The sequence below is a fragment of the Cynoglossus semilaevis genome, chromosome 18, assembly GCF_000523025.1.
Source record: "Cynoglossus semilaevis isolate Cse_v1.0 chromosome 18, Cse_v1.0, whole genome shotgun sequence".
NCBI lineage: Eukaryota > Metazoa > Chordata > Actinopteri > Pleuronectiformes > Cynoglossidae > Cynoglossus > Cynoglossus semilaevis.
Window position 1 is genome coordinate 14,541,257 of NC_024324.1, and position 13,203 is coordinate 14,554,459.

Consider the following 13,203-nt stretch of genomic DNA (forward strand, 5'->3'; position numbering starts at 1 on the left):
TGGATGTAGGCGTTTTTTAGTATATATTTATATTCTGTTCTTTTACTTATATTCAGAAGTACTGTGTTCTGAATCAGACATGCATAACAGGCTGACAAAGTGTTTTTTTTTAAGTATTAAAAATACTGAAATGCATGCAACTCCGTGTAGACTTTGAAAATGTAAAAGCTGAAGAGGTTTTCTTTTGGGTATTGAAATCACATGTAAACTTGATTTGTGGTGTAGTCTCGCGCGACTACTTTTTGTTTGTTTGTTTGTTTGTTTGTTTGTTTGTTGGAATTGCCAAACATTTGTTTACAGACAGGGATTGTAGTTTTTGCTGTTACTTTAATACCGTATGAAGTAAGAGTATGAATGTTGCTGCCTTAGTGTATTTGAAAATGTCTCAAGTCTTCGGCTTGAAGCTCTTGGAAATTAAGCAGAGCTTTAATAAACTCTTGACTTTTTCACCCTATTGCCGCAGTGATAAATGAGTGTCAGCCAGCCAATTAATCGTTGTAAAGGTGCAGTGGTGGCGGGCCGTTTGTGCATGTAATGCCCTCTGTCATGTCTGATTTATCACCTGGGAGGCGGCCCTTCTTGTTGGCAAATGCTGCTTCTCATTCTGCTTAGAGAACACTTCAATCGCTTGGTTCTTGTCAGAATGGAAACGCGTTTAAAATTAGAAGTGGAGACTGAAATGGAACAGTAAGATAAAGGTGAGAACTTAAAGCAAGTCCTTAAAAATATATCACCCTTCTTTGTGTTTGCATAAGTCGATGACAGTGCAGGCAAACTCATCCAGTGTAATACCCAATACATATATGTAAATATATATGTATACATATATAAATATATATACACACATATATAAACTATATATACATATATTTATATATATACTGCATGTATATATGTAAACATATATAAAGATATATACATATATTTATATATGTATGTGTGTATGAATATATAAACCATGTTGCATCTGTTTTGGAAGACTCCAGGCTGTCACATGCACTACATGTACAACTTCCAGTAATATTTATATGCACTTTTAGTGTACATCGCAGATACAGCATTCTCATTAGAACATTGGTTGCATTTTAATAATTGTGACTGACTACAGGACATGAACTACGTACAACGAGAGCTCACCTTATTGTTACTAATAATTCCCTTAATCTCTGATTAATCGGGATCAATCGAGAAAAAACAAAACAAGTTAAGTTATTTAACTAAATATATTGTTTCTAGACAGGGCAAACATACGTTTTAAAACGTTTATATCTAAAACACATCAGCTCTTTTCTCATTTGCCAATTTTGGATTAGAAAATGTATGTCGAACCTTTGACATTGTCAGAATTTTTGGCTAAAGTTCCAATCAAAAATTAGTATTTTTTTTCCCTCACAAAGTGGGAGAAAAAAAAAAGTATTGTAAAAAAATTACAAATACTTTTAGCATCCGGTTGGTCTTTGTTCTATTCACAACTGCACATTTTGCTTTACAGCATCATCGTTGAGTAGCATCTTCATACAATGTAACCAGCTAACCGTGACAAACTGTGGCTGCCCCCATCCCTCATCCATTACCCCTGGCTCTCTGGAGGGGGGGAGGGGGGTGGGGTAAGGGGTGAAGAAGAAGCAGGAAAACCAGAGATTAGCTCAGCTAAGGCCGACTCCTGGATCGGGAATGAATCCGAGGCTGTGGAGTGCAGAAGAAGGGGAACATAGGATAAAGAGAGAGAGAGAGAAAAAAAGGCTAGCTGGGAGGTTCTGTAAGGCAGTAACCTTTCCGATGATGGGTGCATTTCCCATTACTGCTCTGACACTAGATCCAGGGAGATGATTTAATGGCGGCATTTTGTTTTCGCTGACTTCTCTCTTTTTCCCCTCTATTACAATAGAAAACACTGGTACTGTGTGGGCAGTGAGGCCAAGCAGCTGAAATCTATTACTCCCCTGCTTCCTCCCTTTTTATCCCACGGATACACCATTGTCGGCCTGCTTACTGTTACAAGCCCCGGGTACAAGCTCCTATATCCCCTCACTTCAGCTGTTTCGTGAAGTCAATACACAGAAAGAGAGAGTCACAAACCACTGTGGTCTTCTGTATCTTAATTATCCGGTTCTTGACGTTGAAGTTCTTAAAATGTCCCGCGGACATTTCTTGTGGAATATCTCAGTTAGGGGGTGCTGCATAGCAGACCGAGTTTGAATTGAGGTTTCAGGTTTAAGTTCATCCTCGGGAAGAAGACAGAATTGAGATCTGTGCACTCGCTGATGTGGTAGTTGCTGGGTCACTGAGTCCCCCTGCTGGAAGTCATGAGGAACTCAGACAACTCACACAAACTAAGTGAAAATGATACATAATCCTCCCCGCTTCTTCTCTTCCCTTTTCAGCTGTGAATAAGTTGTGTCCAAATGATCTAATATGAGCCGTTACTCTGACTTGGCTTTCTCCATAGGTGCTGCTTCAGCAGGCAGTGCATTACTTCCCATCTTGTAAAACAATGGGTCTCTGATAATGCCGCAACGACCCAACGGTAAATCAAAAACCAGTGGCCTCACAAAGTCCAATAATCCACTCCTTTCTATGGAAAGACACCGGCGCACTCTGTCATGGACGAGAGTCAATGGGCAAGTGCTTTGTGTAATATTGATTACTGTCACATGACCGATCCCAAGGTAATTGCATTGGTCACTTGTGATAAATTTACTGCCTCGTTTCGGATAATAGTTCTCAGCCACCGAGGTTGCCAGAGACAAAAGAAGTGTTTGTTACTACAAAACCACCTTTAATAACTTAATGCAGAACACTTGGCAGGAGGGAGCGGTGCACTGTGGCTGTATCGATTTGATCAGTTATTATGGAAACAAATAAACACGAACCGCTAGCAGTCTGGACTATTTCGTCGTGATTAATCACAGGGTGGCTGTGGATTAATCGCGATTAATCAAGATAAATTGGCACGCTCATTTTCCTTTCTGTGTTTTGCCGGAACGGAAGGTCAGTAATCCAATTGATGGAATTATTATTGTGGAAAAATGACAAAGAAATACATATGTAGTTTCTTTGGCGAAGCTGTTGTCCTCAGAGATATTAATCAGTCTAATGTCCCTTGCAGTCAATGTGACAGCTGTGTCAGTCAGCTGTAGACTTTTTTTTTTTTTTAATTTTTTAATGAATTTGTTTATTTCCGTGCACTTCTTCTTTCTCTATAGCCTGCTATCCTTATGACTTACTTATGACATATTCCTATGACATATTTTTATGACATACTATTCTTCTTATCATCTTATCAATTATTTATTTTTATTTATGTATTTTTGTATCTTGTATGTTTACCGTAGCTTGATTGTTGATTGACTGACCCAAATTGTTTCGCTTTGGATAAGCGTCTGCCAAATGTATTCTAATGAAATCTATTTAATTAATTATTAATTGATAATATAAAATAATAATAATTAAGAAGAAATTTTATATTATTGTTATAAAAATGGATGATTAACCAAGCGAAGGTCAGTGAGCACGACAGAGTCGAGTTGAGAAATGGAGCGCTCATAACTCGATGTTCCCTCATAGCACGAGGAAAATCTGGCAAAAGTCGCTTACTCGTAACTTGGAAAACTCATATCTCGAAGCCCCACTGTATTTTTATACCATCAATTTATACCATCATCTCTATATACACACCACTGCATTATTGTCTACAAATTGAAATTTTTTTTTTTGTTTCTTTTACCTCCAGCTCTGACTTTTGTCTATTGGACAGAGCCACTGTCACTAAACCATACATCATAGCAGGTCTCACTACAGTCTTACAAATCTTCCCTTTCAACTTTGCTCAACTATTCTCCTGTCACAAATCACCTCTGACACTAGTCTCCATCCATTCCAAACTGCCTTCCCTTCACCTCTTTTTGTGCACTGTCCATTAATCTGGATGGTTGACCACGGGTATTTAAACTCATCCATCTTTACTACCTCTACTCCTTGCAACTTTGTCGTTCCACTCGCCTTACTATCATTTGCATACACGTGTTCTGTCCTGCTTCTGCTGACCTTCATTCCTCTTCGCTCCGTAGCAACTCATCACACCAGGCTTTCTTCTGCCTACTCTCTATTCTCAACAAATACAATGTCATCTGCAAACATGGTCCACGTCATCTGTCCACCTGTCTCTCACCAAAGTGACCTATTTGTCACTTAAACTGCAGATCTTTCCACTGTCCTTCACCACCCTCAAACACTTCTCTGCCACTCCTGACCGCTTCATAAAGCACCACATCTCATGATCATCCTGTGGCTGGGTTTGCGACTTATACTCAGGTGCGACCTATATATTCCAATATATAATTTCACGTTTGTTGTTTTTACACTGACAGCCGCTAGAGGGCACTCTAGCCTTGTTTACAAGTGTCTGCTACTCCTGTAGCACTGAAAGTCTGCTACTCCTGTAGCATTGAAAAAGTACTGTACATGTTCGTTAATTTCACACTGACAGCCTCTAGAGGGCACTGGTACATCTTATACACTGAGCGACTTTTATGTATATATATATATATATATATATATATCTTCTTCATTATGTCTTTTTTCTTCATTATGCATTTTTTTTTATACTCGAGAGCGACTTATAGTTCAGAAAGTATGCTAAGCAACAATTCTTGCTTGCTGTGTAAAGGTCCAGTTTTGCTGACTAAATTTTTAAAAACTGGTACATTTCAGTAACTTTAGCCTTAACTCACAACCACTCACTGCTACAGGATAATAAAAAAGAAAGAAAGAAAAAGAAACAAAAGTTTCCAAGGAACTTTTACTTTTTACACTACCTTTAACTCTCTATAAATTGTGACTAGTCGAAAGACGTCGCACCTAGACATAATCCTCTATTGTATCATCGTTCTTATACAATATAGACTCATTTTTGTCTCCTTGAGTGAGATTCAATTTGAAAGTCCTTATAAATCAGTGAAAAACGGCCCGCCGCTGTGTGAATGATCGGAAGGTTTTAGGACATTCCTCACAAGTCACCACTGTCTTTGTGAATCCCAGACACAAATGTGGGGTGTCCGCAGTCTTCACACAGAAATTAAACACCTGATGAAAGTAGGCACGATCGGCGAAACCGGGAGCAACATGTGTAGCAGACAAAAGCGATCAATCTTGTCCTTTCCACCACCTCACTTCCAATAAGATTACATCAATCAATAACCTCTCTTATGAGGGATTGGATTTGTCAGCTTCAAAAGTACAAGATGTGGTGTGGGAGGAGGGTTGCTCAATTTTCTCAATGATTAAAGCAGAGCCAAATTGCGTTGATAACATCAAGGACCTTGCAGGGGCTGGGTGTGTAGGGGCAGTGTTAGGAACTGATAGAGGCTGCACGGTGGACACGGGTGACTAGGGCACTGTCAGACGCGCGGATTCCGATGACACGAGTTCAGATCCAACCTCGGTGTGTCTTTCATTGACCTTACTTAGAGTGCAAACATTCACGATGGTTGTACTTGCACATTACAAGGCCCAACATCTATTTGTATATATGTGGATAAGTAGCATTTTACTGCTAATGTCATGGTTGTTTTTTTTTTTACCTCACTAGACCAGACATGGGCAAACTACCGCCCGCGGGCCAGATACGGCCTGCTAGGCTTTCTAATCCAGCCTGCCACCACTGGTACTAAGATATGTGGTATATAATAATATAAAATGTTGTCATCTTAATTATTATTATTTTATATTATGAATATATTTCCGATAGGGGCAGGGATTAATGGTGTATTTCTGGGGAGCTGGAATCAATATGCTACGCCCCCTGCCCCTGCAATGGCACTGTGGTCCTCCTTAGGTAGCGCACCCCCCCCACTTTGGGAACCTCTTTTTTAGCTGGAGTCGTTTTACCCCCTAGCTCTAAATTAAGTTAGCTAGCTACAGCGACCATTGGCAGACAGCTAGGATCATCAAAGGTTTACAAAATCTTGGCAGGTGTAAGCAAACACTGTCCCTCCCCCAAGCATGACAATCAGAGCATCTCTCGAGTTCCTACTCCTCAAATACTCCTATGAAAGTCACGGCTGCTGATTCCTTCTTGCAGCAGTTTTTCCACTGACATATACTCAGGCCAGCACTAACAACGATCTCCTGTTCCTCAGACCTGTTATTATTAATTGCCCGGGGAGACGTTTCATGTCCTGGCTCATGACCCCCGCTCTAGACCCATTTAGAGCATATAGGTCCCCTGAGAATGTCATCTTTTGCAATCTGCACTTCAATCTGACACATCTGGACTCAATTAACATCTGTGTCTAATTGCATTTGGACGTCCCGTCGGCATTAGAAACTGACCACATAAACTAATGTACAAACTCATTGACCTGGGTGTCAGCACTCTGCACAGTGGTTCAGGTTAGATGCCTGCTTTTTGTTGTCTGTATGTTAACATTTTGAGTGACAATCAAGTTTTAGTATGTATATTCTACTTTTATCTAATCTATCTATCTATCTATCTATCTATTTATCTATCCATCCATCCATCCATCCATCCATCCATCATCCATCCATCCATCCATCCCTATCTATCTATCTATCTATCTATCTATCTGTCTATCTATCTATCTATCTATCTATTTATCTATCCATCCATCCATCCATCCATCCATCCATCTATCTATCTATCTATCTATCTATCACATTAAAAAGCAGTAAAAGTGTGATTTGATGGAACAAGGAGAAGGTGAAATTGCTGCACAGGGATTTTTTTTTTCTCTCCTTTTTTTTATCATTTACCAGGCTGACCGCCCTTCATTAGGCTGCCCTAGCCTAGCGAACGTACACGCTCTACAATTAGAGCCTAGTTATGTCCCAATCAATAAAGGAGATTCACATTCCTCGTGCAAATCTGATAAGAGCGATGACAGTGCTGAAGGTCAGCCTCAAACCACTCTATTCAACTCGTATCACAGGGAGCCGCTGGGACCGCTCTGTGCACAGGAGAGAGAGACGCAAATATAACTGAAAACAAATCTATATTTCTTGCTCAAATATGTTTAAATGGCTTAATATATTAGAAACATATCAAGGTCATTTGAAAATGTTAAATTACTATTGATTATTACAGGACTATGACACGAATTCATAAAACGACAGAAAACCCCGTACTTCAACTGATACCCTTTTATTTTAACTGATATATTTTATACTACAGTACACAGTTTACTGATTTTGGTCTCTAATACTTTAGCGCCAGTATTGAGTCAAAAGTAGGGTCACGAGCAATTACTGTAAGTTATTGTATCTGTAAAAAATATACTACAATAGGAGTATTGCAAACATATGGAATATGTACAAGAAAGAAAAAACGCTTTGTCGGACTCCAAAATACGGAATCGTGGGCCTCATGTCAGTGACACTTTGGTGATTGCCCCTTCTAACTTTTCCCTCTGTGTTATCATCCACCTTTAGAGACTTCAAACAGCTCATCTTCTAAGAAGTGTTTTTGGTCTAGTCTGAGATACTCTCTACTTCTACATCAATGACCAAAGAGCTTTTTTAAATCAATTAGTTTTTAGTTTTTATTATATCCCTATCTGGAAGCAGAGCACCAAACTCCGGAATTTAGTCAGATCAACATATTTAACCTGAACTGTACAACCAGCCAACTTTCAATAAAGCTACTTCGTTGCTATGATTAATTATAGAACTAGAGAGGTGGTGTGATTTTAGGTAAAAGATTGAAATGTGTCAGCTTGGTAAATAACTAACTAACTGATGTATTTCAAGTATGTTGTCGTTCGTTCTTCAGAGATTGCACCTGAACCTGAATTTATTTGCAGCTTATAGGGACGCTAGTGATACTACTGATGCTGGTGTCTTTCTGAATCTCTCCTTCGGTGACTGTAGGGGGCGGGGGGGGAATACATTATGCACATTTTTCTGCTTTTACCAAATCCTGATTTGGCTAAGGCTCTTTTGAAGACCCGGTGCACATTCAACTGAATCTTCGAGGAATGATTCGCCTCGAGTCCAAATTAGTTTTGAGTGAATGTATTTTTCACTACAGTGCCTTATTTTTAAGAAGCTGACCCTCTAGTTGTAGTCCTTCAGCCCACGATCTTGAGAGCACCCTGTTGCACAGATAGAGAGTCTGAGATGAGGAGCCAGTGATATTACCAGATGTTTGGCCTATCAGTGCCCTGTTCTGTACAGATGCGCTGGAGCCTTTGCTGGACATGAGGCAAGATAGTGTCCTTTTTTGTCCACAGTAGACGCATCGATTTTCTCTCACACAGCGCTGATGATTCCAGGGGAGAGGCATGTGCAGCCCAGCATCAGCTCTTCTGTGGAGGAGAGAGAGAGAGAGACAGAGAGAGAGGGGTTAGAGGAGAAAGCACAAAGAGATCATAATGCAGAAGAAAAAGACATCTGAAAACGGGTATCTCCTGGTCAGGCAAGGACCCCATTGCCTTTCCACGATATTGAGCCGCGTGTCGAGAGAAATGACAGAGTCCAATTTTTCAGGCATGTCTAGGGAAAGCTGATCCTTCCCGATCTAGTCCATTGATGAATGTGTTGCACAATGCTACTTGATTGCAGCTGCTTCTGGCTGCCAGGCCGCAGTACTGAACGCTGCAGTCAGCAACTTTGCCTTTTGCCCTGTACTAAATTCGCAAGGGCCCTATTTGCCTCCAGCCCAAGCAAAACTTGCTTAAAAAAATCTGGGTGAATAAGTAAGCTCCAGAGAATAGCAAATGGGCTTCATGTGGCTTCATTTGGTGGTGGGAAGTGGGATGTGATGTTTTTTGTTTTTTTTTTGGAGCAGTCAGAAATATTTGTTTGGGAGCCCAAAATGAAAGTGAAACTGCTTAGTATGCAAGTGCATTAACTGTTTTTAGTGCTCCTGGCCGCTACGCCCCGATGTTTACACAGCAGGAGCGAAGTCTGTCTTCTGCTTACTCCCAAATGAACTATCAGTCAACAACAAAACAATCCATGTTGTTCCCCAGCATTCTGTTGAACTGCGGGTTTATCATAGCTCAGCTTTTATCCTCCTTGAACAGACAGTCAATATATCTTGACTCAGTTATCTTAGAAGGTCGAGTCTAAAATCACTAACTTGGGAAAGTTATTACTGCTGAGCAACCAGCTGTGATGTAGGGTTTGGAGACAGTGGTCCAACAGCCAAAAGGCTGAGATGAAGATGCTGAGATTTTCACTGCGAGTGACCAGGATGAACAGGATTACATGTCTTAATACATTCTTTCTGCCGTTGATTATTTATTCAAGTTACAAATGTTGTATTGCTATGTGTAATAATCTAATTTATCGAGTTAAAAAAACTCAGCAGCATGGATTTTATTATAAGGAAGTTGAACACTTTTTAAGCTCCTGTGGACCACACAAAATGACTCGGCCGGCCCCCGGGGGGGTCTTGAGTTCGACACATATGGTCTAATGGCATGACGTATTTAATGTATTTCCGGAGTATAAGATGCACCAGCCAAAAAATGCATAATGAAGAAGAAAAAACATATATAAGTCGCTCCGGAGTATAAGTCGCACCAGTGCCCTCTAGTGGCTGTCAGTGTGAAAATAACAAGCATGTAACAGGAGTAGCAGATACTGGTCCACAAGCCTAGAGCGCCCTCTAGTGTGAAAATAATAATAATATTTTTTTAATATATAAGTCGCACCTGAGTATAAATGATAAACCCAGCCACAGGATGAAAAAAAAATGCAACTTTTAGCCATTTAAACTACAGTAGGCTAGTTCCTTTGTAAAAACAAAAAAACAAAAAACAAACCGAGTCATTTTTTTCCACATTAGAATGTGTTTCTCATAACGTTTGACAAACAAAAAGTGTTTAAATTGAATGGAAACAGAAGAGCTGAAGCTAGCTGTTTAATGACTCCGTGACGGACGGCTCTCATATAAGTCATATCAAGCAAAATATCCCGCGCATTTACGCCTGACAGAACTTAACAAGGCCTGTAGTTATCTGGTCATGGACATGAACAGCTGTGTACATTCAGCATGTGTCCAAGTTCAAAGGGAGCGGAGCGATGAGAGAGACTCTGTGGTCCGTTAACAAGGTCTGAACAAGTGACGACGGGACGGCCTTGTCATCATCAATCGTCACTTTACGCTGGCCTTTTTACCAAATGTACTCAATGGCTGTATTTATGGCCTTCTGTCTGTGCTTTAGGTGTGACGAGTGTCGGCTCTGCTATCATTTTGTTTGCCTGGATCCCCCGCTGAAGAAGTCTCCGAAGCAGACGGGATACGGCTGGATCTGCCAGGAATGCGATACGTCCTCCTGCATGGTGAGTGTGTGAATACAACACAACAAAAACACATCTAGCTTTTGTCTCATCAGCTCTCGTATCGGTCTTTGGATTTGTACTGTGGATGGCTAATGTTGTAGCCAAGAATTTAAAAGGCATGAGTCAAACTCAAGGCCTGCGGGCTGAATCTGGCCCACCAGAGCTAATCCCAATTCTAATCAAATGTACTGTAAGCATAAAGTACATTTTGATTGTAAGACAATTTTCATGTGTAACACTACTACATTTTGGGCCCTTGAGTTTAAGGCTACCGATTTAGATAAATGAATAAGTTGGCAACTTTTTCATCTCTAGCATGTGTGAAAATGTTTTAAAAAAATGCTCCGATACATTATTGATTTTGTTTTTATATTTTAAAAAATTATGCATAGAAAACAGGTTTCTGAAATCAACCACAACATTTAGAAATGTTTATATTGTGCTTCCATAGTGTCGTAGTTAGCATGCCTGCCTTTCAAGCAGAGAGTCGTGGGTAAGATTCCTAGAAGTTCCACATACTTTTACGCCTCCACAAAAAGTTTGGTTTTTAAGACAACTTGTACTAAAAAAAAAGTAGTGAGACATTACAAAGATTTTTCCTGCTTCGGCGCCCCGACTGTACTTGGAATACACAGGGGAAACTTAGTGATCTGCTCCAGGGCCGAAGCTAACATTAGCTCCGGGGGCTAACTCCCTTCACTTTGTGCTTGTCCGCAACAGAGGTAAACAGAAACAGGGAAGTTGGGGTCTTTATTGACGCTACCGTTCTCCCATTCACAGACAGACATGTGCTACTAGCATAACACACAATAGCCTACCAAAAAAAGTCATTGAGCGCTAGCGGGATGAACTTCGTTAGCCCGTTAAAATCCATAAATTAGCGACTTGTAAACCCGGAAATTACGGTAGTTTATTTTTGTTTGTTTTTAAGTTTAAATATTAAAAATAACATAAAGCCATTACAGGTTCCTAAAGCCGTCATAACAGCATTTACAGGAGGTTTTAGCAGTCGAAGTATGTTGGCACCGCTAAGTACAAAATGAAGCTTTCAGCAGATCAATCGATCAATGCAGCCGTTTATTATATAAAAGTACAAAGATTTGTTTTGAGTGTTTATGTCCCACATCTGTTTCACACTCTGTCTCACTCTGTAGCGACTTCATTATGTACAGTATATTTAACCTCTCTCCCAAGGAAACGATAAACAGTGAGTGTTAAGAGTCTCTCCCCTTCAGCTTTATGCCTTATCTCCTGCCTTCTGCCATTTCGTTGATTTCCATATCTCTTCTCTCTGGGGCAACTTGTCTCTGTGAAGTTGGTGCCATGGACGTCCTCCGCCTCCTCCTACTTTTTCCTACTCCTTCCCACTTGTTTACATCAAACAGTAAAACCTCAGAGCTTCAGGTTTTGCCCCAGAGCTGGGCGACATTTCACTGCCGACTGGGGGAACACGATTTCGCCGTTACTATATTGGCAAGCAGGGATCGCGCTTTCTCAGTAACTTTAACCCCATTAAGACGGTTTATGTCTTAGGGGGCTACATTGGGGCAGTGATAGGATCACCACCTGCCACCAGAAGGCTACGGGATCTAAATCACCCAGTCCTAAATTTCAGATTTGGTTTTGTCAAGAAGGGCATTTGGTGTAAAGACTCCTCTGTAGTGACCTAAGATAAAGGAACGAGTCAGAAGTGATCCTTCAAACCAGTTTGTGTTTTACTCTCTCATTGTTAATGCATAATCTGTGCAAAATGTCTCACTCCATATATCTTATCTTCTTTCTTATTATTTGTTAACGGGGGTGTCAAACTCATTTTGGTTCAGGGGACACATACAGCCTGATTAGATGTCAAAAGGTAAATTGATTTTTTTACTAAAATTCATCAAGCGGGCCAGAAGCCCCTGGCGTGCCAGTTTTGGCCCACAGGCCTTATGTTTGGCATCCCCGATTTGGTATTACAAATATATTTAATTTATCATCATTGAGTTTGTCCAAGGACAGAAATGAGACACTTTGATCAACAAACAGAGGACAGAAACTGACACTTGTAATATCGCAAAGTCTACATTTTGAGAGACAGTTAAGATGATGACATTTTTAAAAAAGCACAGTGAACAGACCTTTCCAGACAAGGTGCTCAGAGAGTCTCGGTAATAGCAAGTGTGAGGAGATAATTAACTCCTCTAAGGTCATCTAAAAAGCACTCTGTGATGAGAGCTGTATTTAAGGAATGTTTTATTATCTACTTTCAAATGCCAAGCCATGCACCATTCGCGCCTGTGGGGGGAGCATGTTTCTTAAATGCCAACATTAAGTGCAGAATATTACCTGATTGTTGCGACTGAGTTTCAGCTGCCGGCAGAGATAGTGGGTGTTGAGCCCATCTTTTTACACTCCCTCGCAGGGTGTAGGAAAAGGAAAGTACAGGAAGTCATTTGCCAGAGCTCCCTGCGGCCGAAGCACTTATCTAAGAGGAGGGCGGATGACAGCTAACGCACACTAGCATGTGTGAACAGTTTGAAATGTTGATGACCACAGCCTTTGTCAGTTGTGCTGAAAACAATTCATACAAAAAACACATTTTCTTGGCCAGCTTTTAAGACATAGAGAATATGTCGAATATCAAATCCAAAAAGGTTATATGTTAACTGTTATAGCTAAGTAACATGGGTTATTTCAGTGGTTCTCAATTACTTTTTTTGTCATGCCTCCCCCCCCTCCCAAATCCCCCTGGGACAGGAATGTTTTCAACCCCCCGCCACCGACATACACCCGCACGAATTGAAATACTATCAGGAACTTGATAACATGTATATTTTTATCTGTACAAACCACTGTATGAGTTGCTGCCACCTAGTGACTGGAGGCTTGTTATCATTCAAGCATTACAGCGGC

At 40.5% G+C, this 13,203-nt stretch overlaps 1 protein-coding gene across 4 annotated transcripts in view; it reads left to right on the forward strand.

Annotated features, from left to right (window-relative positions):
* phf14 (PHD finger protein 14) overlaps window positions 1-13,203 on the forward strand; it is a 70,104-nt gene that overhangs the window by 36,961 nt on the left and 19,940 nt on the right. For all 4 annotated transcript variants that reach the window (XM_017041273.2, XM_025065090.1, XM_017041274.2 and 1 more), the window contains exon 18: window positions 10,191-10,308. In XM_017041273.2, the coding sequence (XP_016896762.2) occupies window positions 10,191-10,308 (118 nt within the window). The remainder of the gene's footprint in view (window positions 1-10,190; window positions 10,309-13,203) is intronic.